The sequence below is a fragment of the Choloepus didactylus genome, chromosome 3 (assembly GCF_015220235.1).
Source record: "Choloepus didactylus isolate mChoDid1 chromosome 3, mChoDid1.pri, whole genome shotgun sequence".
Lineage (NCBI taxonomy): Eukaryota > Metazoa > Chordata > Mammalia > Pilosa > Megalonychidae > Choloepus > Choloepus didactylus.
In genome coordinates this window covers 2,494,768-2,519,723 of record NC_051309.1, presented here as the reverse complement: position 1 = coordinate 2,519,723, position 24,956 = coordinate 2,494,768, and the positions used below count along the sequence as shown (strand labels likewise).

General features: G+C 60.0%; 1 protein-coding gene across 3 annotated transcripts in view; it reads left to right on the top strand.

Moving 5' to 3' along the window:
* ZFYVE28 (zinc finger FYVE-type containing 28) overlaps positions 1-24,956 on the top strand; it is a 109,411-nt gene that overhangs the window by 6,465 nt on the left and 77,990 nt on the right. For 2 of the 3 annotated variants that reach the window (XM_037829270.1, XM_037829272.1), the window contains exon 1: positions 7,061-7,881. The exons of the other annotated variant lie outside the window; for it this stretch is intronic. In XM_037829270.1, coding sequence (XP_037685198.1) covers positions 7,558-7,881 — 324 coding nt within the window. In that variant the 5' untranslated portion in view covers positions 7,061-7,557. Of the gene's footprint in view, positions 1-7,060; positions 7,882-24,956 lie in introns of those variants that run through there. 3 annotated transcript variants of the gene reach the window in all.

Genomic DNA, 24,956 nt, shown 5'->3' with positions numbered 1-24,956 from the left:
CGGCACTGCGGGCTCTGCAGGAAGGCGGGCGGCTGTCGGCAGTTTTCACCCCTGTACCTTTCACAGCCAAATTGCACAGATACTTAGAGAGCGGATGGGCAATTCAAGGATCGAGGGAGAAAGACAAAAAAATGATTACCTTTTTTTTTTTGCTGATCTGAATAGATTCAGCGGAAGTGGAATGGAACATTTTATATTATGGTAATTTATGTAGGGTGGGGGCCAGATGAATGGAAAGCTTTTTTCTTTCTTATGTAAGTATTTCGAAACTCTTCCATTCTTCATTGTTTTCCTGCCGGGTGGAGGCGGAGGGGCGCCCCGTGGCCGAGGAGCCCTTGGGGGCTCTCCAAGGCTCTGGAAGTCTGTCCGCGGCGGGGTTTCCGGGTGACCCCCGCGCCGCCGCCCCACGCTCGGTTCCCGGGAGAACGGGCCAGCTCGGGCCCACGGGGGGTTGCGCTGCGGGGCGGTCAGCTTTTCCCTGTGGCTCTCAGCTTTGGGGAATGTTTCCGATTATTTTGAGAGATGTTGCGGCTGTTGATAGAAAGCAGGGTCTCAAAGCAGAATCACTTACATTTTAGATGCCCGTGAGAGCTGCGGCATTTTTTGAGCGGTTACTAGCTCATCAGGTGGAAAGATGTTGTGCGTCTTTGAGAACACGTCTCCCCAGGGCGGGTTTCTCGGGGCACTTGGCGTTCCGGAGCCTGGAGCTAATGTCCGCACCTTCTGGAAGCGCCTCTTGTCCCCCGTTGCCTCCTGGCTCTGGCCACTCGCCTGGGCCATTTTGCTCACCTCTGAGGAGGATTCCGGAAGGTCCACTCCAGGACTCCCCCTGTGCCCGCCCGTCCCCGTTCCCAGCCTCCGTGCCCCCTGCCGCCCCAAGGCCCCGCCAGGGCCATCCTCTAAGGCTTCCGAAAGACATCGGTGAGGGAATTCTGTGTGTCTGGGATTTGATCATGAAACCCTGTAAAACCCAGCCTCACCCCACATGCCCAGTCGGTCGAGTCAGTTCTCCCTGCTGCTGGGCCCTTGCTCGGCCCCCGGGGGACCTGTCCTCGGGTGGGGCCCGGCCTCACAGGACGTGGGCGCTGGGAGCTGGGACACACAGCAGCGTCAGCAGGGTGGGGGGTGGGAGGCGATGTGTGTCACAGCAGGGGGAGCCCCCCAAAGATCTAGAGGTGCACTTGAGTGTGCTGGACCCAGGGCTGCGGGGTGGGCTGCAGACAGGGCCGGGAGCTTCCTGCCAGGCTGTCCATGCAGGGTGGGGGAAACGTTGGGGTCTGGCCTGCTGTTTGGGGGTCCCTCTGTGCCTGCCAGTGATGCTGGCGTGGAAGGAAACGCACGGATCCGGGGCCCGGTGTGGGAGGAGGCCTGGGTGGGATTTGTCGGGGGCCCCGATGGCGGAGGGGAGGGTGGGAGGAACACTGTTTGCTGGGTGGGGAGCACGGGGAAGGAGCTGGTGGGGCAGGGGGCTCCAGCTTTGAACTGCATTTGAGGGGCCCGTGGCATGTCCCCTGGAAGGTTGGGGAGAAAGGACAGTGGACTGGGGGCCACACGGCAGACATTGAAGGTGACACCCCCACTTCAGGTGCCCAGAAATGCTGGAAAAACATGCAAAAATGAATTCTGAATACTCGAGCTGACAGGAGAGAAGGGGGTATGCCAAGTGCCAGAAACCCCGAGCTGCAGCAAAGAGGGTTCTGCTGACAAGTGGCTGCGGAGAACCGTCCGGACCCACGGCCTCGGTTGCGTTTGCCTGGTTCTGGGCTGGCCCGGCCTTGGTGACTCTGTGGCGCAGACCGCGGGTGGCTTGGCTGGGTGGGGTGGGGTCTCCACCACCCCTCATCCTGCGGGAGGCCGAGCTGAGGGTTTTCACGTGATGTCTCAGGGCAGCGTGAGAGCAGAGACGAAGCTGCAGCCCTGAGGCCCAGCCCAGGGGTCACCCGGGGTCACCTCTTCCCTGGGCCCGTCCGCCTTCAGGGAGGAGCAGCCACCTCCACTTCCCGGGGAGGGGGCAGCAAAGTCGCCTTGCAAGGGGCGTGCACAGGGGAGGACACCTGATGGGGAGGCTCAGGGGCCCAGGCTGGGGACGGGACCCTCAGCTCCAGCCACTGAGCTGGTCGTCTCGAGGGGCCTTTGGTGACAGGAGACCTGGACAGCCGTCCACTCCAGCTCACCCTGGTTGGAGCCAGAGTCACTGGGGCCGCCCGGCAGAATAAAGTACAAAACTGTCCTGCAGGACGGTGAGCTCCTCTGAGGTGGCACCTACTGTAGAAGCTTCCAGAACACATGGGAAAGTGATTTTCCATGAGCAAAAAAACAAAAAAAAAAAACGGGACAAGGGGTGACACAGGAAAGAGGCTGGAGGCCAGGGAGGCTCTGGCATTTGTAGGTTTAAAGCAGTTCAAGAGACAATGGAGTGGAAACCACAGGAAAAACCAGGAGCCCCTAACGTGAGTGCCAAGGAGGATGGCCAGAAACAGCAAGACGGTCGTTGCATGAAGACACACACCTCATCCACCTGCACAGATACACACAGAGACAGACATACAGAGAGACACAAACAGACATACACAGACACACAGAGAGACACACATACACAGATACACACAGAGACACACAGACACACAGACACAAACAGACATACACAGACATACAGAGAGACACACATACACAGATACCACAGAGACACACAGACATACAGAGAGACACACACACAGACACACAGACACACAGACATACACAGATACACAGAGTCACATAGAGACAGAGACAGACACACAGACACACACAGACACACACATACACAGACACACAGACACAAAGACACAATACACAGACAGACATACAGAGAGACACACACACAGACACACAGACATATAGAGTCACATAGAGACAGAGACAGACACACAGACACACACAGACGCACAGAGACACAAAGACAGACACAGACATACAGAGAGACACACACAAATGCACACAGACACACAGACACACACACACACAACAACAAAACCTTCTCCCACAGACGTTCAGCAGCTGAAGGGGGAGTCTGTGATGTGGAAATTACCAGCACTCAGTACCAAAAATAAAGAGAAATTCCAGAGAGGTTCCGAGACCTGGAGGATGGCATGAGCCGGCTCAGGTGTGGAGAGAAAAGGGGAGACAGTTTTCAGAGCTCATGGCTGAGAATTTTCCTGGGACGATGGCTGTTCAGGTTTGGTAGATGCAGCCCCAAACAGAATCCGTGCCCCGGAACACACCACTGGATGCCTCGGGGGCACTGCAGAGCCCGGCCTCACGGAGGCCCCAGGGAGGGGGCCACGGACCCCGCAGGGCGCCCGGGGAGCAAGAGCGGATTCCTGGGCTTGGCAAAGTGCCACAAGGAGAGGGAAACGGACAGTTTGAGCTGGAGACAGAAAGCAGCAGCCACCCCTGGCTCCTTGCTAAGGACGTGCGGGGAAATGTCCCAAGGGGACAGCCCGGGTCCAAGGGAGGGAGTGGGTGTGAGCAGCTGTGGGGGGCCAGGAAGTCGGGGCGCGGCGGGGATTCCAAGTAGGGTCAGGACTGGGCGAGGGCGGCCCCCCGGCAGGAGAGTGGGAGTAACGGGAGGGGCCGTCGGAGCCGGTTCCGAGGGCGTCGAGGGTGGGGGTGCTGGTGGCTTCAGCCCACGAGCTGAGAAGGTGAGTTCACGCAGGGCAGCACTGGAGCAGCAGGCCCAGGGCGGGCGGGGGAATAAAGGAAAGGAGAATGAAGAAGGTGCAGCCCGCCCAGCGGAAAGCGGGAGAGGGGGTAGGGGGAGAGCAGCAAAGCAAAGAAATAAAAAGCAAAAAATGAGGCTGTAGAAGTCATTGCAGATACATCTGCAGCCACAGTCAAGGCCAATGGCCTAAGCCGCCTGTCGCCGGTGGGCACTCCAGGATTGGGTTTCGACGGCCCAGCTGTGGCTGCTGACGTGCTGTCCCCGATGTGCTGTCCCTTACGCATTGTCCCCAACGTGCCATCCCCGACATGGCTGCTGCAGGTCGGCTGGAAGGAGAGGACGGGAAGGGCTGGCCAGGCGGTGACCGACCAGCCGCAGGGACCCGAGTCTGCCTTGGTGAGCTCGGGAGCATGTCTAGAAATGGCAGGTCTCCCTCTGAGAAGGGGCCCGCTGGGTGGAACCCGCTGCTTCTGCCTTGTGGGGTCCCCAGGAAGCCTGAGCTGGAGACTCGCCTGCAGGGGGTCGCCTGGGAGGTTTCTGGACTGAGTGACACCCCATGAAGACAGGCTTGAGCGCCCTCAGTGTGGGGTGAGCCCAGCTGGGAACCGGGCCTTTGAGGATGTTGTCACTTAAGGGGGGACTCACCTGTGGGTGGATCCTGCCAAGATCCTTCGTGTTGCCTTCCAGCCTCCAAAATGGTCGTGTGGCAGTGGTGAGAGCCGGCGGGGAGCAAAACAGGAGGTGTCCAGGGAAGGCACGGGCGAGAAGGACGGGGGGCCACGGGGGAAGCGGGGCCTCCATGGTCAGTCCCGGGGAACTCGGGGACTGGGACGGTGCCTGACCTGGCCTCGAGCCGGAGCTGGCGCCTTCCTGCATCCCCCAGAAGGCCCTGGGGTGAGCGGTTCCCCACGGCGGGCATCTCTGGGAGGGCGGGCGGCTCGCGGGCTGCGGAGGGCAGCATGAACCTGGCTGTCCTGGAGGGCATCCGGGCACCGTGGCCGCCCCCCTCGTGGCCTCCTCTGTGCTCCGTGCCTTCCCCTTGCCTCGTCGCTGTGCGCTGACCCCTTGGCCCTCGGCGCTGACCCTTGGTCCTCCGCACTGACCCTCGGCCCTCCGCGTCCGAGCGGGAGCCTCAGGAAAGCCCATGGCCAGCCTGAGCCCGGCGGGTGCTTAGTAGAAGTGAGCTCTCAGCACTGTGCCGGTCAGAGGGGGCTCCCCCCGGCGCCTCCTGCACATTCCCGAGCTCTCCCCGAGCCCGTGTGCTGAGGAGGAGGTGGCCGCGTGGCTCTCGGGCTCCTTGGACGTGGAGGACGCCTCGGCCCCTGGAAGCCTCCAGCACCGTCCATCGAGCTCTCCCGCGGTATCAGTGATTTTCACGTTTGCGTCTGATTTGAAGTGGATACATAAGGAGCCCGACACTTGCCAAGGTGGGGCCACATTCTGGGGGCCTCTTCCCCACGGGGATCCCTCGAAACCCTGGAAGCGAGCTTCCTGGAGGCCGCGATGGCTGGGGGGCGGCTCCTGGCAGTGGGCACTGAGGGGCTAATGTGGCCGCCCCGGGCTGCCCGCACCCCCACGGGCCAAGGCCACCCCCTGCCTGGGAGTGTCCTGCTGGAGAGGAGCGTCCCTGTCTGCTCGGGGTCCATGCTAACGGTCAGACGTATGGGGCTCGCCCCGGGGTCAGCTTGACCTCTGGGGTGTGGGGGGCTGGGTGGGCAGCCCTCGCCTTGGGGATCCTCCCTCTGGGCAGCATCTGTGCCGTGTGCGTCGTTGGAGGGTGAGCGCTGTCTGCAGACCCCACGGCAGAGGAGCCTGGACTCTGCCCTGTGCCCCTGGCCCTGGCCGCCCCGGGTGTCCGTCCTGCTGCAGGAGCCTGACGAGAGGGCAGCTGTGTCCTGCTGCAGGGGCCTGGGGAACCTGACCTGAGGGGCTGTCGGGGACCCGCAGACCCCACTTTCCTGCCCACTCGGGGTCCCACCGGGGTCAGGAATGGAGGAAGGGGGAGAGACGCGGCCCCTCCCGAGGAACGTCCCACCGTCTGTTCCAGACTTCGCCCAGTGGGTTTGCTCTGGAATATTCTAATCTAGCCGAGGGCTGTGGCGTTGGAAGCCCTGTCCCGGGGTCAACACCGGGACCAGCTGAGCGAGCGACTTCATTCACTCGTTCACCTCCCTGCGCAGCCCCTGGGGGCGCAGCCAGTGGGCCCCTCCCCGCGGAGGACCCAGCCCGCCCCCCGCTGTCTGGGACCCCCGCGCTTTCCCACGGAGCTGCGTCCCGGCACAGACCCCACTCTGACAGGGCCTGCTGTGATTCTTTTTTTTATGGAGCTGTGTATGTTTGTATGTTTGTATTTTTAATTGGGGTGAAAGTCCTAGCATACAATTAGCCATTTTAGCACATGCAATTTAATGGTATTTATTTTGTGCATTCACTGTGCTTTGCAACTACCTGTTCCCTCTAGTTTCAGAACTTTTTTATCCCCTGTAAAACACCCCATGGCCGCCAGCAGCTGCCCCCAGCCAGGCCCAGGCCCGGCACCTCCACTCCTTTCCTGTCTCGGGATTTGCCAACTCTGATGTTCTGTCCTTTTGCCGAGTGCAGCCTTTGCGCTCGGCCGAGCCCCTCTGCAGCAGGATGGTGCCCGGCTGACGTGGGGCCTCCTTTTGCTCCCACATTCCCTACTGTCGGGCCCTGGAGGTTTTCCACCTCCCGCCCTGTCTGATGGGGGTGGGGGGCTGTGTCTGACGGTGGAGGCAGCGTGGGGCGGGGTCTGACCAGAAAGACCCAGGCCCTGGCGGCTTGTCGATTTTGGCCCAGCGAGACCGTGTCGGGCGTCTTCTCTCTGGAACTGTGAGAGAGTAAGTTTCTATTGCCTGAACTACCAAGCCCATGGTGACTCCTCACAGCGGCGGTGGAAGCTGGTACACACTCCTGGTTGTGTGCCCAGGAGACGCCCTTGCACACGCACAAGCAGGGACGTGCGAGGGTGTCCTTAAGCTCTGCTCATGTCAGCAGAGACGTGGTGCATCGGTGCTGCCAGCGGGGGCTGCAGGGGGGCAGTTACGATGCTGGGGCTGGGGGTGGGGCTGGGGCTGGGGGCGCCCCTCCACCGGGGCTACAGAGCAAACATTACAACGCCAAGGGGCTGCAGCGTAACATTGAATGACAGAATCACATACATGTGACGCCCTTGTCGTGGTGCTAAAAACAGCCGAGCACGCTCGCCAGGACCACGCGCGGACCCAGCACAGCCGCAGGGACGGGGCCTGTGACTTGGGATTCAGGTGATGGTGGCTGTGGGTGGGGAGGGTTTTGGAGCCACGGGGGGCTCTGCCTGCGTGTGGGGTAGTGGTCGTTGCACAAAGAAAACTAACGACTTCAGCACTCAACTTTCTGCCCGTGACCCACCTCCTTCCAGGGGTCCCCAGCCCAGGAGCTGTGAGACGCTGTGGCCGTGGCATCGTGTTTAAACCCGCACACGCGCTTCATGTGGTGGAATTATTCTGCCATCAGCAAGAGGGGTGGGCCGGTGAGGAGGCGATCTTACACGTCGCAGGTGCTGGAAGTTTTGGGGTGCCGCTACAGCCTGCTCCCTGCTGCCGCGGAGCCCCGGGCCTCTGGCCGAGGAGAAGTGGCTGAGCTGCTGAGACGGATGGGCCATCGCCGTGTCCGTGGGAGCGGGGCCCGCCCGGCCACCCCAGAAGCTCCGCCGAAGCTTCCTCCCTGCATGGGAGCAGCTGGAACCTGGAGAGGAACCAAGTGCCTTCCCCTTCCCCTTTCTTTCCTCTGAATGGCATGATTGCGTCCACAGGGACACACTTACCTGCATTTCTGTGAACTCTTCACCGCTGAGCTGCATGAAGCGCGGCCAGAGCCCAGCGTCTCGGCACCGGGCGAGTTTAGCCAGAGATTTAGGGAACAGCCACGCAGCTTTCTCTGCTCGCCTCTCCCCCGAGTTCCCTGAGGGGCGAGGTGAGGGGAAGGGGAATGCGAAGACGCCCCGGAGCGGCACAGTCGAGGAGAAGTGGAATAATTTTATAAGACGTGGGAGTCGGTACAGTGCAGCGAGATGTCTTATTAACAACTCAGTTTATTTTCATTCAACTGTCAGGGCCACGTCTGTCCGTCCAAACCTGCTTGTAAATCTGCCTCTCAACGACCCCTCTCCCAAATCACGTGTGGTAAGCTTTGTTGAAAGGAAAATGATGTCACATCCATGTCCTTTTTCTGTTTTTGAGGGTCCTGCCTGTTTTATGTTTTGGGTACGTTTTTAATTGCCGTGTAGTTTCTAATGTCGAGTGCACTTGGTGGTGGATGGCTCCCGATGTGGCCCGGAAGGGACTGCTTGGGACCCCGTATTCGGGGGACAGGGGCAGGGTCCAGCACAGGGGGGGCCGTCGAGGGCGGGGTGGGGGGCGCGGGCCGCCGTGGGGGGCGGCGTCTCTCTGGGGATGAGCCGGCCCCATGGGAGCTGCTCCGCCCCCACCAAGTGCGTTGCTTTTTTTTCCCTTTAAACTGAGATGTAATTTCTGTAACATAAAATCAGCATTTTAATGTGAACGAGTCAGCGGCGTTTGGTGAGTTTGCGATGTTGTGCAGCCACCGGCTCTACCTAGCCCTGGAGCATTTTCATCTCCTTGAGAGGAGATGCACCCCCGTTGCAGCGACTCCCCCGCCCCGGCCCCCCCGACTGCCCCAGTCCCTGTGTTTCTCCTGTTCCGGACGTGTCGTATGAGCGGAGTCTCGCGGTGTTGTCCCCTTGAGCCGCTTTCACGCGGCCGAAGGTCCTCAGAGCTCTCCCAGGCTGTGCCACACTCCCTTCCTGTCGCAGCCGAGTGACACGCACGGTGCGGATGGAGCCTTCCTCCGTCAGCTGTCCGGGACGCTTGGGGTCGCCGCCTTTGGGCTGCCGTGGACCCTGGGGTGCTCGGACGTGTTTGAGCCCCTGTTTTCGGTTCTTTGGGGTGTCTGTCTAGCAGTGGGGTTGCCAGGCCGTACGGTAATTCTAGTTTAACTTCCTGAGGAGCCGCCAGGCTGTTTTCCGTGGCGGCCGCAGCGTTTCGCATTCCCACCGCGCTGGTTCGCTGTGAGCAAGAAGCTCGAGTGGCGATGCGCTCAGGGGACCAGCTGGCGTTGGGGCCTGCTGCTCGCACGCAGCGTGAGGGTGAACGCACCCCAACAGCGGGAAAGCACGACGCTCGGCGGAGTCAGAGCTTCCCTTGAGCTCGTGGGGAGCCTGAGGTCCCGGGGTGTGTGGGCGAGCTCTGAAGATGGCCCCCCAGGAGTCCACGCCCCGGACCTCACATCGTGGGGGGGCCCCCTGGGGGCACAGCTGTCCTCGAGACGGGGAGTGTGCCCCGCTGGGCCTGACCTCGTCACACGCACCTCGAGAGCAGGGCGCGTTCTCTGGCTGGGGCAGAAGAGGGGTCCAAGAGAGTCGAAGCAAGTGGGGGACTTCAAGGTGGGGGGCTGGGTTAGAGGAATGTGGGTGCCTCCCAGAGTGGAGAGAGGCCCTTGCTGACCGCTGGCACTGAAGGGGCCCTCCGACCCCCATCCACAGGGACCGGGGTTCTGGCAGTGCCCTGGAATCTCCCCGACGAGGCCTCAGCCAGCGGCGCCTCTGCTCTAGCCGGGACGCCCCAAGCACAGAGTGGCCACGCCGGGCGTCCCACAATGGGCTCTGAGCTGCCCAGTCTGTGCTGATTTGTCACACAGCATGAAAATGAACAGACACACACACACACACACACACACACACACACACACACACACACACACGCCAAGCCCCTCCAGGGAGAGGCAAATGCAGGGAGCGAGAGGGGCGGCCACCGGAAGCCTGGGTAAGAGGGGGATGGGGCCAGCACGTTGTCAGGCCAGGTCTGGCCGTGGGGCCACTCAGAATCCCGGGGAGCCCTGGACACAGGCCCAGTGCTCCCACATACGCTTGTACTGGGGTGCAAGCAGGAAGCCTGGGGGTGAATAGAAAAGAGAGCTTTTCATATATTTAGTCTCTTTGAAAGAGACCTGATCTGAAAGAGGACTGCCCTCGGATGGTGGCCTCTCCTTGGGGCTCACGGCACACGCAGCAGTGAGCGTGGGGGGGGGCTGTGATGTCTGTTGGGGGAGGTCCTTCCACGGCACAGGGTGGGGGCATCTGACATGCATGAAAGTGGCCGCGGGTGTGGGTGGCAAACCCCAGACACAAGGAACGAGGTGTAGCTAAACAGCCAGCAGCGGGGTGAAGTGGAATTGTTCACGTGCACCCAGTGAACCCCAAAGGTGGTAAAGAATAAAACAGCAAGTACTGGGGGCCGGGTGGGGCTGCAGTTGTTAGGCGGTTGTTGGGCGGTGATGGGTTTTGTGAAGCTAATGGCCGTGGCCCTGCATGGGCTCCTCACATCTTGGGGCAGCTGGTGGCCTGGTGTCCGCTGCCCACGCGGGTCAGGAGGACAGCAGCTGGGCAGAGGCCTGGCTGGACAGTCCAGGGCTCAGCCTCTGACAGTCAGTCACGGCTCCAGCCCCGTGGGTGTCACTCGTCAGCCTCAGGGATGCGGGGACACATGTCCACCCGGGTTCCAGAACTGCAGGGCGGTCACTCCCTCCGCCTCAGGGTGGAGCACACACTCGCCCCTGCAGGGAAATCCGAGGTGCCCCCTGCCTTCCACTGTGTCAGGCTCTGGAGGCCAAGTGCCCGGGGTGGGTGGAGACGGAGGGGCCGGCTGACCCGTCCTCTGAGGCCAGGGCCCTGTCCCGGGCAGCCCTCCTGGGCTTGACTGGTCAGCGGGTGGGAGCTCAGGTTCTCTCGTATCCGGGTGCAGGGAGAGCAGAAACGGCACCCCCCTTGGGGTCTTCTCTGGGGCCAGGGGGCAGCCCAGGGAGGGTGGGGTGGGTGGAGGGCAGGTCTGGGGGAGGCCGTCCCCACGGGAGGGGTCCCTGGTTAGCTGGGCCCATCCGAGCCGGGGCTTCTCTGACCGGCCCTCCCCGCGGGCCCCTCCCCGGCACCTGAAGCAGGGAGCCAGGCGGCAGTGGGGGCCTGAGCCCATGGGTCAGCCAGCTGTGCCTGGACTTCTAGAACCTTCTCTGAGGGTGGCTGGTTCCTCGCGTCCTCTCGGGCCCAGCCTCTCCTGCAGCCTTCTGTGACGGCAGCTTCAGTTGTGAAATATCCCACGGAAGAGTTTTCTTGGTACCTGGAGAAAATTCATCGGGGGCAGCAGAGGTGCTGCCCAGGGCTGGGAAGAGGTGCCCCACGCAGCCCCAGACCCCGTCGCTCACGGAAGTAAACGTGACTTTTTCCTCATTGTAGTGGTGACATCTGAAAAAGTAACACATGCTCATCGTGGAATAAGTTTGAACTTCGGACGACTGGAGGAGCAAGAGGGAAGCCCAGTCTGCGGAGACCTGTGCGGTGTTTTGGTGTATATTTTGCCGACGTGTGATAAGTAAGAGGCAGTGTTCTGGGGGTGTTTCTGGAACGCACCTCTGGCCAAGTCCCCTCTGCTTCAGGCCTCTCCAGCTTCCATCAGCTTCCGGAGAACTCAGCCCCTGGCCCGTGGCCGGTGGCCCTGTGTCCCCTCCTCTCCTGGAAACTTGGGTCGGACGCGGGAGGGAAGGAGCGGGGTGGGGGCACCTGCTCCAGGTCACAGCTCCCTTCTCCCCGCTCCTGGCCGAGACACAGCCGCTTCCTGACGGTGTCGGGGCTCCCGGGGGGCCCTGGGGCTGCCGTGGCCGAGCACCACGCGCTGGGCAGCTTAAACTGTGCCAGTTTGAATGTATTGTGTCCCCCAAACACCATTATCTTTGATGTAATCTTGTGTGGGCAGATGTTATCAGTGGTGATTAGATTGTATTTCTTTGAGTGTTTCCATGGAGATGTGCCCCACCCAGCTGTGGGTGATGACTCTGATTGGATGATTTCCATGGAGGTGTTGCTCCGCCCATTCAGGGTGGGTCTAAGTTGATCAGTGGAGCCATATAAATGAGCTGACAAACAGAAGGAACTCAGTGCAGCTGTGAGTGAACTTTTGAAGAGGAGCTACAGCCAAGAGGGACACTTTGAAGAAAGCACAGGAGCTGCAGATGAGAGATAGTTTGAAGACGGCCGTTGAAAGCAGACTCTTGCTCCGGAGAAGCTGAGAGAGGACAAATACTCCAAGTGCAACTAAGAGTGACATTTTTGAGGAACTGTAGCCTAGAGAGGAACACCCTGGGAGAAAGCCATTTTGAAACCAGAACTTTGGAGCAGATGCCAGCCACGTGCCTTCCCAGCTAACAGAGGTTTTCCAGACACCATTGGCCATCCTCCAGTGAAGGTACCCGATTGCTGATGTGTTACCTTGGACACTTTATGGCCTTAAGACTGTAACTGTGTAACCAAATAAACCCCCTTTTATAAAAGCCAATCCATCTCTGGTGTTTTGCATTCCAGCAGCATTAGCAAACTAGAACTAACAGGAAATGCTTCCTCTCTCAGTTTGGGGCCAGAAGCCGAAAATCAAGGTGTCAGCAGAGTTGGTTCCTCCCGGGGCTGTGAGGGTGAGCCCCTCTTTCAGCTTCTGGGGTCCTGGGCACTCTGGCTTGTGTCCCCGTCTTCCGTGGCCCCATCACTGTGCGTCTGCTCTTCTGTCTTCTAAGGACGCACGTCGTTGGCCGTGGGGCCCTCCCGAGTGATCTGGGACGTTCCCTCAACACACGGCCCTTAACTGAATGACAGCTGCAAAGACTTTTTCCAAGTAAGGGTTCAGGTGCAGTTTCAGGGGACAGATCTTTTAGGGGCTATGGTGGGGGGCAGATGGCCTCTGGAGCAAGGTGGGCGGGGATCCGAGGCCTGAGGGGCTGCGTCCCAAGTGCAGATCCCAAGGACGGCCCACAGCGGTCAGTGCTGGCTGGTGTGTGGACATGTGTCACATGTATGTGTGTGTGCGTGTAAGTGTGTCTCCCCTGGAGCTCTGAAGCGAGGATCTGGGAGCAGGGGGCTGAGAGGGTGTCAGCCCCCGGGTGGGCTGGGTCCTTGCCAGGCGCGAGCCTATTGACACGGAGAAGCCCCTTGAGGTGCCTGGGGTCGTCTGGGTGCAGCTGGGCCCCGCGTAATTACGGAAACCAGGGAGCCTGAAGGCTGCGAGGCCCGGCCCCGGGGTCCTGCCGCTTCTGCTCTGACCATCAAGAGGTCAGGGGGTCTGGTGCTGGGACCAGGCAGGCCCCAGGATGGGGTGTTGGCAAGTGTGGGGACCCTTGACGAGATCTGCTGCCCTGACCCCCAAACTGTGGAAGTGCTGGGGTTGACCATCACAAATCAATGCTCATCTATTTGGAAAAGAAATAAAATCAAGTCTCTGCCGTGCTCTTTAAAGGAAAACATACCCCAGGCAGGTTAAACAGTGCACTGCAGGAAAGGAACCTGTATACGTGCCAGAAGGAAGTGGGACAGGTGTGTTGCTGACCCTGGAGGCCTTTCTACGTGTGGGGTAGCAGGTGGCAGAGCAAGCAACGAGAGGGGGAGATTTAGCATCTTACACACTAAAACGAAATTCTTCCCTGTGGAAGGAAACTACCACAAAGTTAAAGCCAGGTGACAAAGAGGCGGAAACATTGGCAATGCATGTTTATCTATAAAAGCTCTCAAAAATCAGAGAAAGACAAATGTTCTGGGGAAATACGGCAGAGGGCATGGCATCCATTATGATTAGGTTCAGAGGCACATGGTGGAAAAACAAACAGCCTAGGGGGCGGGTGGAGCAGGTGTGGTCCCCATGGCATTGGAGACCCGGCTCTGCCATCTTCAGTCTGCAGCTTACATTTCCAAGAGCAAGAAGGCTGCTAAGGGCCAGCCATTGCACCTGTGTTCCAGCTGGCTGGAAGGAGGAGCATGGAAGACAGGCTTGCCTCCTCCTTCATGAGTCCCATAGGGCAGAGCCTAACCACATGGGACATCTAGCTGCAGGGGAGGTTGGGAAATAGGGTTTTTATTCCAGGGAACCATGTGAACAGCTGAGAATTGGGGGGTGTGCTGGTTTATATGGATTATGTCCCCCAAAATGCCATGTTCTTTAATGCAATCTTGTGGGGGCAGACATATTAGTGTTGATTGGGTTGGAATCTTTGGATTAGGCTGTTTCCATGGAGATGTGACCCACCCAACTGTGAGTAATAAGTTTGATTAATTTCCATGGAGGTGCCGCCATGACCATTCAAGGCGGGTCTTGATTAGTTTACTGGAGCCTATAAAAGCTCACAAACAGAAGGACCAGGGAGCAGCTGCAGCTGAGAGACATTTTGAAGACAGGTCATTGAAAGTAGACTTTTGCTACTCCAGCGTTTGCCTGGGAGAAAATAAGAGAACACCCCCAGATGCCTAGAGAGGAACGTCCTGGGAGAAAGCTATTTTGAAACCAGAACCCTGGAGCAGACGCCAGCCACGTGCCTTCCCAGCTAACAGAGGTTTTCCAGACGCCATTGGCCGTTCTTCTGTGAAGGTACCCTGTTGTTGATGCCTTAGTTTGAACGCTTTTATGGCCTCAGGACTGTAAACTTGTAACCAAATAAACCCCCTTTACGAAAGCCAGTCCATTTCTGGTATTTTGCATGACGGTGGCGTCAGCAAACTGGAACAGGGGGCTACTGCTCCACTGGGAGCGTAGTTTTGGGGTCAAGTTTCTGTTATGGACGCAAACAAGCAGCAAAAGGAAAGAGGAATGAACCAGAGGGGCCTTGTTAGCCTCCCCGGCACGTGGTGATCACGGGAGTATGGCACCGTCTTCACCTGTGTCCTCGGACCTGCTCCCGGCCCTTAGGCTCCCCCGTGGCAGACTTCCCGCTAGGTTTGGCCAGTGGGGGGCCCTTGTGGGTGGGATGGGCAGGGAGGAGCCCGTGTGTCCCCACTCGGCCTGGGTGCGGCCCCAGCAGCTGAGACGCCAGTCCCTCCTGGGCCCTGGGGAGGCCGCCCGCTGCTGGCCCTCGTCCTGTGGGCTCCCTGCTCTTCTGGCACCCGCTTTAGTCCTGGGGAGATTTCTGTGTTCTGGGCAGGACCCTGCCTGGCGCACGTGCTCACCCGGGCCTGGAGAGCTGGCCCTCCCCACACTCCACCGAGAGCCTTTTGGGAGGGAAATCTGGCAGCGAGTAAGACAAGACAACATGTCTCTTAGGAGTCAGCCGTGCGGGGATGGCGGGCAGCTCAGGGTTGCTTGGTGCAGTTTTGCTCCCCAGGGCAACACGGCGGCCTGAGCCTTTGAAGGGCTCCCCTGCGGCTGGCCAGTGGGTGCCCCGTGAGCCGGTGCCGATGCGAAAGGGAGTGTGGGGTGCAGCTTCAGGCTGAGGGCAAGTCCCGTCACTTCCAATTAAAAACACACCATATTCTTATGCCGGGAAAGGTCCGGCAGGACGTGCCTCCGCGCTCTGCCGGCCTCTGTGGGGCTTGGTGTGCGGGGTGGTGTCTGCTTCTGGCTTTCTCTCGAGTTGGTCGAGTTGCCAACTGATGCCATTAAAAATGATTTCCCATGTTGGATCATATGGCGATGTTTTATGTCTCTCGGTTTCCTGGGGCCACCATAACAGATGACCACAAACGGGGGGCTTAAAGCCACAGAGAAGTCCTCTTTCAGCTTTTGGGGCTCGCAGCCTGCTGTGGAGCGAGGGCAGGGCCGGGCTCCCTCGGGGGGATCGGGGCGGCCGCAGCCCCCAGCCGCCATCTCCGCCTCCTCCTCCGTGGGGCCTTCTCCCCGCGAGTCCCGGCCTCCTCCTCCTCCGGGGCGCCGTCATCTGGTTCAAGCCCCCACCGGGCCACCTCGCCGTGACTCGTTCCACCTGAAGACGCTGTTTCCAGGTAACGTCCTGTGCGCAGCCTGGGGCCAGGGCTGGAAGTCTTCCTTCTGGGGACACAGTTTGTGCCCCAGCAGCGGGGAACCGGGAAGGTGTTCCCGGGTGGAGTGGCCTTCAAACCCACTGCCCCACACCGCCGGCTCAGCCCGAGGACGGACGGCTTCTTGGCGCTTCTCTAAAATCAAAACGTAGAAGTGGCCCTGAAACTGACCCCATTTACTCTGGCAAATGTGATTTACCCACAGATGCATTAACCAGAAAAACCCAGACGTTTCCATCCCGTTAAGGTGGAAACGTTTCTAATATGATCTTCCTGTGAAGTAATTACTCATCAGGGCTTGTCACAGACTGTCCTAATTTGCTAATGCTGCAGAATGCAAAACACCAGAGATGTTTTATAAAACGGGGGTTTATTTCGCTACACAGTTACAGTCTTAAGCCCACAAAGCATCCAAGGTAACACATCAGTAATCAGGTACCTTCACTGGAGGATGGCCAGGGGTGTCCGGAAAACCTCTGTTAGTTAGGAAGGCACGTGGCTGGCGTCTGCTCCAAAGTTCTGGCTTCAGAATGGCTTTCTCCCAGGACGTTCCTCTCTAGCAAGCTTGCTCCTCTTCAAAACGTCACTCACAGCTGCACTGAGTCCCTTCTCTCTGAGTCAGCTCATTTATATGGCTCCACTGATCAAGGCCCACCCTGAATGGGCGGGGCCACGCCTCCATGGGAATATCTCATCAGAGTCATCACCCACAGCTGGGTGGGGCACATTCCAAGCAAATCTAATCAGCACCAAAACGTCTGCCCCACAAGATTGCATCAAAGATAATGGCGTTTGGGGGACACAATGCATTCAAACCGGCACACAGACGTATGTCACTCTGCTCAATTGTGTTCTAGTATTTATTATGATGGAACTCGATCTAGGAGAAAAATTGTGCACTTAGAGCCTCACAGTTGTAGGATGTTAAACAATTTTAAATACTACTCACGTATTTGTCACTGTGAAGAAGTTTGATAGGTGATTGTTACAGACTTTCAAACATGATGGACTTGCACGAGGGAAGTGCAGTGGAAAGGCAAGTCCAGGGAGGCCCGGAGCCTGGTGCTGTCTCATCTGTTCGTGAAGCGCCGTGTTTATCGACACGAGGGGAGCACATCCATGCAGTTTGGATTCCGGGAGTGATGGATCAATTTTACTGTTAAATGTCGATAATTATGACATGCTGGTGAGTCTGGCCTCTGCGAGTCTGTAGACTTCTCCTGAGCGTGTTCACATCGGCCTGTCTTTCCTGACTCGGAGGAGCCCACGGCCGCGGATTTGAGCCCCCGACAGCTTTTCGGTAGCTGAGGAAACTGAGTCCCAGCCTCTGCTGTTCTTTGGTTTCTGAGGGTCCCGCCTCCCGGGAAGTCTCGCCCCTCCCCGCGCTTTCCCTGGTGCAGGTACTGCTGTCAGGACGGGTGTTTGGGGTCCCGGCCACCCTGAGGTGCCGTGTCCGTGTCAGCCTGTCCCTCGTGGCTGGGCCAGCGACCCCCACCCCACCCCCGTGCGGCCCGTCGCGACCCTGTGGGCGCCTCCCCAGGGGCTCACCCCAATCCCGGGCTCAAGGCAGCTGGGTGCCGACCTGCCCAGGAGCGGGAGCCCCACTCAGTGCCTGCAGCACCGGCGCCTGGGGGAGCCCAGGGGGGCTGGGGGCTCATGCCCCTTGTAATCTGAGGCAGCTTCAACCTGCCTCCCTTTTTCCTTTTGGAATAATCGAGATCCATAGCAAGCCCGGGGGCAGCGAAGACTCTGGGTGCAAACTCGGAGCCTGAGAAAAGCCGGTTGTTTTGGCTTGCCCTGGAATGGGCTGGGGGGGTTCAGGGTGGTTGGGTGGAAGGGGCTGTGGAGTAGATGGAGGGGGGCTGTGGGGTGGAGAGGCTGCAGGTTGGAGGGGGTCTTGGGGGGAGGGGGTTGTGGGGCGGAGGGAGGGGGCTGCAGGGTGGACGGAGGGGGGCTGTGGGGCAGAGGGGGTCTCGGGAGGGGGCTGCGGGGTGGAGGGGGCTGCGGGCTTTGTCAGCGGCTGGGAAGAGACCGAGGTGCACACGGCCGGCTGTGTCCACTGCCGTCTCCTCCCCAGGGCCAGCTCTGGCCGCAGACCAGGAGGGCAGCACAGAGGAGACGCCCGTGGTGCTTCTGGGGAGCAGGTGAGGGGTCGCCCAGACCCTGAGGTGGAAACAGAGGCCCCAACCGGGTCTCACAGGGGCCCAGGAGAAGGCACTGGGGAGAGTGGGGGAGCCACACTAAGGAACAGAGCTGCGGATTTCCCCGAATCGAGTCCTCAGATGAAAACACGCCGCGAGGTACCGAGGAGGACACGTGCACGTACACCCGCGCCGAGGCCTGTTGTAGGGAAAGCGCAGGGCGGTGGGGACGAGGAGGAGATCCTAAAAGTCAGCAGAGAAAAGACGGACCAAGCCCGTGGGACGGAAACGCCGCCGGTGTCTTCTCGACGACGGTGACCGCGAGACGAGGGGGAAGGCGCAGGGGTCCGGGCGGGTGCGGTGACCGCAGAGACCCAGGCGCTTCCGTCCATCGCGATACGGCCGCGACCTCCACGACCCGCCGTCGGGTTTGTCATCAGAGCACGTGCGGCGGCTAGACGGACACGGGAGCCAGAGGGCGGCCGGGAGGAAAGAGGCGGAGGAGGGCGGGAAATGGGAAATGCCAGCGACCTCAATCAGCTGTTGATTGTTTAATAAATTATGTGTGTCTAAAAAAAGAGGTTAAACTGAAGCTCTGGAGCAGCGCTGGCCAAGAGAAACCCGACGTGGGTCTTGACGCAAGTTACAAATGTCATTTTAAATTTTCTAGGAGCCACCCTAAAAAAAAAAAGGTAAGGTGCAGGTGAAATTCATTTTAATAACATGCTGTAATTAATCCAATAACCTGAATTATTATTTTTCCAATCAATATGAAAGTTCTAAAATACTGTACATTCCTTTGTTCAGATTTTGGAGCCTGGCATGTATTTTGTGCCTAATTCCCCTCATTTCAGCCCCATCTAAAGTGGTCGATGCTTCGAGTGCTACAGCGTCCACCGGGGATGGGGGGGCGGTTATGAGCAGCCTGACGGGGAGGGGGTGGGCTCTCTGAGGGGTGCCCTCTGTTGGGGAGGGGTCCTCAGCCTATGGCTCAGGTGACGGTGGCTGAATCTCGCGTCTCAGGTGCCACCTGCTTTCCTTATTTTGCCTCCGCGGTTCCCGTGGAGATTTGCGGGTTCGTGGTTGGGGTGTCTGAGTTTGCAGGTGGCCGTGAGGAAGTCCCGCACACCAGCTGCCGAGACCACGGGGGTCCTGGTCTCCATTTCCGCGGCTGGAAGTCCAGCTCCAGGGGTCCGCGGGCCGTGGCCCTCGGGGTCCTGCGTCGGGGGCTGGCTTCCCGGCCACCACAGCTCCGCCTGCCCTGTCCCAGGCCTCTGCCCATCTGCCCCTGAGTCCGAATGCCCCTGTATGTGGGGACCGGGTTGTCCTGGCCACGGCCCACCCTGCCCACGGGCCCCCCTGACTGATCACTGTGTCGCAGCCGGGCTCGTGGCCGGGGCTGGTGAGGACAGGGACCCGCCTGTGGGGCATGAGTCAGCCCTCCCAGGGGCCTTTGCCCCCACATGTGCCTCCAGTGCGAGTGGATTCATCGACAGGCCTTGGGCGAGTCTTGAGAAGGGAAAGACAGACGCTGCAGTGGGGCTCTGGAGGTGTGGGCGGGAGGGTCTGGAGACCCTGTGCCTGGCCTGGGTATAGAATCCCCCACCGAGTGGGCATCATTCGATGTGGCCCCGCGATGTCCTTCCTCATGCGAAGTCCAGAGAGCGAGCAGGTGCCCTGGCTGGGGGAGGCGGGCTCCATGGGGTTGGGGGGCTCCACAGGGTGGGGGGCTGGGGTGCCTTCCTCGGGTGGGCGAGGGGAGCGGCCCCTGGGTGACGCGGGCATGGAAACCAACCCCGACGTGGCACAGGTGGCTCCACGGGAGCAGGAACGACGTTGTCATCACATTTTATCTCCCTCGGGCGGCCCTCGAAGCTGTTCCCCACGGTTGGAGTTAGGATTTTATCCGCCTCTGGAGAACGGCCCAGTTGGGATCTGCTGTGGAAGCTGAGCCACCTGGGCAGGCCGTCCCACCCGCCCTCCAGTGGGAGACCGCTGCTCCCCAGGCCGAGGGCCGGCGCTTCTGACTGCCGGATCCACCCCACAGCGTGCGGCCGGTTTCTGTGCTCATGGTGGTCAGAGGACGGTGCAGGTGCAGCCGGAGACGGGTGAAAACAGTCCCCAGAGCTTCCAGACGAAGGCCCGGCGTCTGCCCAGCTGGAGGGGCAGGAGGTGCCCGGGACGGCCGCAGCCTGTCCGTGAGCTCTGGACGGTGACGAACCGTTTACCTGGATGCTTTTTAAAATACTGGATTTGTTGGATAAATGATTTGGCCGTCTTTTAGCACTGGCAGGGCGGGGGTGGGATCCGGAGCCAGAGGCTGAAGGAGACCAGCTGGGGTGCAGCAGGCCGCGTTGGGGTGCCCCTTCACGCACCGTCCCCTCCTCTGGGCCGGCCACAGGGTGCCCACATCCATGCCCCAGCCCCCGGCCCAGGGCAACCCAGGCCCTCCTGGCACCCTGTCTCCTGCTCCCCACCCCGGAGTGACAGTTTAGTGTGACATTCCTGACACTAAAAACAAAACAAACAAGGAAAGCCCCAAAGGGAGATGGGTACAAGACCAAGAACCGAGACAATGATTGGCAGCGAGGATGTGGGGGCTGCTGGAGAGGCTGGTTCCGGAGGGCTCCTCGGAGGAGGTGACGAGCTGACATCTGAACAGGGAGAACACCTTTCTAGGCACAGGGAACACAGGGACTGAGGCCCCAATGGGTGAGCGTGGGATGTCGGGGAGGGTGGGAGGCCGGGTCCTGGGGGTGTAGGGGGCGGAAGGTGGGACCCCCCGGGAAGCGGCAGGAAGCAAGGGCTGGGGAAGGGGTCAGCAGGCCACGGGATGCATGGTGGGTGGGCATCTGTCGGGGCAGCATCCGGCATCCACACCGTACCCTGATCCTACAGGGCTGCCTCAGCGGACGGGCACAGTGTCCCCTGAGAACTTGTCTACAGAGACGGCCCTGGAGCCAATGTAAGTGTCCCAGATGGAGAGAAAATAAGCTAGCTCATCCTGCTCCCTGGGTTATGGTTCCTGTCCCCTGCTGAGGGGCCCCTCTGGGCCTGGGGAGCCTTTGGGTGAGAACTGGACACGGGCCACACTTCCCAGGAACAAGACCAGTTGATACTAGGATTTGTAAAACTTGAGGTTTTTCTTGTATTGCATTTAATTGCATTAATTACAGATGACAAATAGAGGGGTGACAACCAACAGAGCCGCTCGGAGGGGCCTCTTGCAGAATTGCCTGCATGGTTTTGTTTCTCGCGGGCGGGGAAGGCGGAGAGCCGTGGCTGGCTCTGCACTTTTATTTGATACCATCGACTTAAAGCCGTATTTTGTGTTTCCTGTGCCGCCTCTAGTTTCGTGATGACTCGAGCCCCCCGGTGGTTTTGAGGGGCTCAGGCCAGGCGCGGTGGGGGTGGCTCGCCCCTGCCCGGTGTCCGGTCGAGAACCAGGACGCCAAAGCCGTTCTAGCTCCGGGAGAAGCTTGCTTTCTTCTGTTCGTTTTGCGAAGTTTCTATACTTTTTACAACCAAAAATAATACTCAGAAGCTGTTTTGTGTTTACCACACCCACCAGTGCACAGCTGTTCCTCGAGAAGGTTTGGGCGTGAGCTGGGGTGGAACCTTCTAGGTCTCCCTGGGTGAGCGGAGGACGCCGTTGCTCGGCCACCCCGTGAGCCCTCTGCGGGGGGTGGGGGCCGAGCGCCAGTGGGAAGTGGGCAGGTCTTCCCGGGCCCACGGGCGCCTTGGCCGTGGGGTGGGTGCTGGGCCCGGCGGCCGCTCGGCCTGAGGGTGGGTCCAGCAGGTGGGCCGAGGCAGCCGCAGCCTGTCCAGGCCCCTCATGTGGTCAGCCTGGCCCGTCCAGCCCGCCGAGAGCAAAGCAGCCCCGACAGAGCAGCTCCCTGGCCTTGTCGGGGGGGGGGGGGTCCCCCAGAGCCATCCTGGTGTGGGCTGCTCTGAGCTGGCCCCCAGCTCCGTGGCTGCTCGGCCCCTTCCCCACCAGAGCCCCTCCGGCAGGCTGGGCCCTGTCCACAGGCTCTAGGAGGTCCTGCCCGCCCCCCACCCTCAGCCACAGCCCAGATCTTCTGGAGGTGGCTGGAGGCGGCAGGCAGACGACCCCTTGGAGGAGCCCCCGGGCTCTGGCCTCATTCCCCCTCCGTCCCTGGGGGTGGGCAGGGGTGCAGGAGAGCCGGCGTGGAGCGTCCACTGCCGTTGCGGGACTTCATGTGAAAAGTTTCCATCATTTGCCCCCGTCTTGAAGGGAGTCGTTTGTTCTGGTTTCTAGGGGCATGTGTGGGTTTAAAACCCTGATCCGAGAACGTGCGTCTGTGTGATTTCCCTGCACACCCTTCCTCGTTCTTTCCGGAACCTCTCGGTTCCTTCTGCTGGGTGCTGGGCCTCAGGAACGTCCCTGTGTATTTTTTCCTTTAAGAATGCACCAAAACAAAGCACAGGCTCACGACAGGCTACTTTGCACGTCATTTTTACCGCCTGATGACACGGCACATTTGGGGAGAGGCTCTGTTAAAGAAGGGGACACTCCCCGCCCGTCCCCCGGCACCCTCCGTGGGCTGCTTCATCATGCACGTGCCCCGGGTTTCTTTGCGGTCCTTGGGAAATTGAGCCATGACCCTAACAGACACATTTGCCAAGAGGGCAGGTGAGGCAGCGGGGCCCCTGCCCGACTCCCCCCGACAGCTCCCCCCGCCCCGTCCCCGGCTCCGCCTGAGGCGTCCCAGCCCCCCTTCCTTAGGAGGGGTGGGATATGGAACCGAACAGGTTTCAGTGACAGGAGAAGTGGAGAGACCCAGCTCCAGAGCAAAAACCCACACGAGTCTCCTCCGTATTTCACATGAAGACCCCTGGCTCCTCTGTGGGTCGCCCCAGCAGCCGCCGTGGGCACCGGGTCCTTCCGGCAGAACCCATGAACTGTCACTAGGGACAGAACCATCGGGACGCGGACATCCCCGTGGGCGCGGGTGGGCGCGGGTGGGCACGGTGCGGCAGGCTGGCGGCTGTGGGGGAGCCGGGCCTGGCCGTCCTGCCGAGCAAAATGCCCCACACCGGGTGGCCGACAGCTACGACTGGTGGCTGGGGGTCCGGAATCAGGGAGAAGGCAGAACGCGGCCTCCAGAGGCTTAGGGGGCTCCGTCCTGCCTCTTCCAGCCTCGGGGGTGCCTGGCCTCGGCCTAGACACACCCCCAGGCTCTCCCCTGCCCTCACGAGGCACTACCTGTGTCCGTCTGTCTGCGTGTCTGTGTGTGTCTGTGTGTCCCCTGCCCTGTGTCCGTCTGTCTGCATGTCCTCTCCCCAGTCATATTTGGGGCCCACGGGAGCCCAGTGGAACCTCGTGGCAGCTGCGCACGTCTTCAAAGACCCTCTTCTAACCACGGCCCACCTGGTACCAGGGCTCCGTGGATCTCCTAGAGGGACACCCCTCACCCGACCGCTGTCCCCCCTCAGGGCCACGGCCGGGGAGCAGCTGGGAACGGGGGTAGGGGTGGGGAGAGGAGTTTGCAACCCAGGCAGCCATCTCCAGCTGTCGCATGCGAAGGAAGGGGCTCTGCCACCGCGGGGATGAATCAGAACAACCCAGTCTCCTCCCACGGGCCCTGGGGGTGAGCCTTTCTGCTCGGCTCCATCCCCAAGCTCGTGGCGGGCTCTGGGCTCTGGCTTGTATTCTGGGCTTGTATTCTGGGCTCTGGTTCTGGGCTCTGGGCTCTGAGTGAACAGAATCCTAGTGGAGCCATTTCTCATCTGCTGTGTTTCCCCTCAGCAACACGAGATTTGTCTTGAGCACCCAAAATGTACTGCTCCTTGGAGGGGCTGGGGGCCTGCAGGCAGCAGGTGTGAGCCCCGGGACCCCCTGTCCCCATGGCCCCGGGAGCCCGTGCAGTGCCCTCCTGCACCTGGTGTGTCCACTGCAGCCTCAGGCCGCCTGAGGTTCGGGCAAGTTCACAGACAAACGGACCAAAAGCTGGAAAACAAAGAGAGACTTTACAGTCCCCCAAAAACAACATGGGGCAGCGCAGTCCCCCCACCCCCAGCCTGGGCTGTGGTCCTTTCAGGCGATCGGGGAGGGGGGGGAAGGGAGCAGGCCCTGGGGGGCATCTGCGTCCCGTCGGTGACTCTTTCTACAGCAAATCGGATCCTAATAACAATGAAGGTGTCGGGCAGCAAGTCTGGTGCCCTCTGACCCCCACATCCTGGGGGGGGCGTTCGCTGTGGTGGGGGTGGTGGGGGCCTCGTCCCCCGAGGGGCCCCTCTACACGATGCATTTAGTGCTGCGGGGTTGACCTGGGGAAGCAGAGGGCGCGGCAGCAGCCAGGCCTGTGAGGACAGGTGTCAGGGCTGGGGCTGCAGGGGCGCCTGCTCGGGGGGCCATTCTCCAAGGAGGGTCTGCAAGGGGCCCAGAAGCACACGAGGAGGAGCTCGGCATCACCCGTCTCGGGGAAACACCACCCCACCACAGTGAGACACCCCTTCACACACACCAGGAGGGCCGCAGTCAGGAAATGGAAAACAGCAAGTGTTGGCAAAGAAACAGAGCACGCAGGCACTGCTGGTGGGGATGGAAAACGGCACAGCCGCTGGGGAAGGCCGTCCGGCAGCTCCTCACACGTTGACACTGTGTTGTCTGTGTCCCTCCCCCTAACACCCTGTGGGGTCCCTGTGTCCTCCCCAGGGCCTCTGCCTTCGGCCCTCGGTGGCCTGGCTGGCCCAAGCCCCACATCTGCACCCCGACCTTATCGGATCCCACATCTGCATCCCAGGCCTACCCAGCCAGGCTCAGGGCAGGGCCAAAGCAGGGGTTTGACTTCGCAAATATTTTAACTTTACAGAAATAGCTCCGAGTGAGTCAGCTCAGTTTTGCCCCTTTGAACCCGTCAGCGCTGCCTTCTCTGGCTCCCCTTTCTTTAGCAGTCTTCCCTCCAGAGCAAAAAGCTTCATTCCTGGGTTTTATTTTTGTGTTCTTTTAATAGTGACAATTTGCCTGGCTACAAATTTACCTTTGAGCAAATACTGATGTGATTTTAAAAGACATTTCTCCTGGGTTCTAATTTATTCTTTTTACGATTTTTTGTTTCTACTTTTTAACAGGAGGAATTTCTTCCTATTTACATCAATTGATTCCCTTTCTTGTGGAAATTTCACTTATGGACATTTGAACATTTTATTTAAGTTAATTTTAAAATGTTGAATAAGGCTAGCTGATTCAAATCAAAGAGAGGGTGGTGGCTGGGAGCTGTGGACCCCAGAAAAACATGCT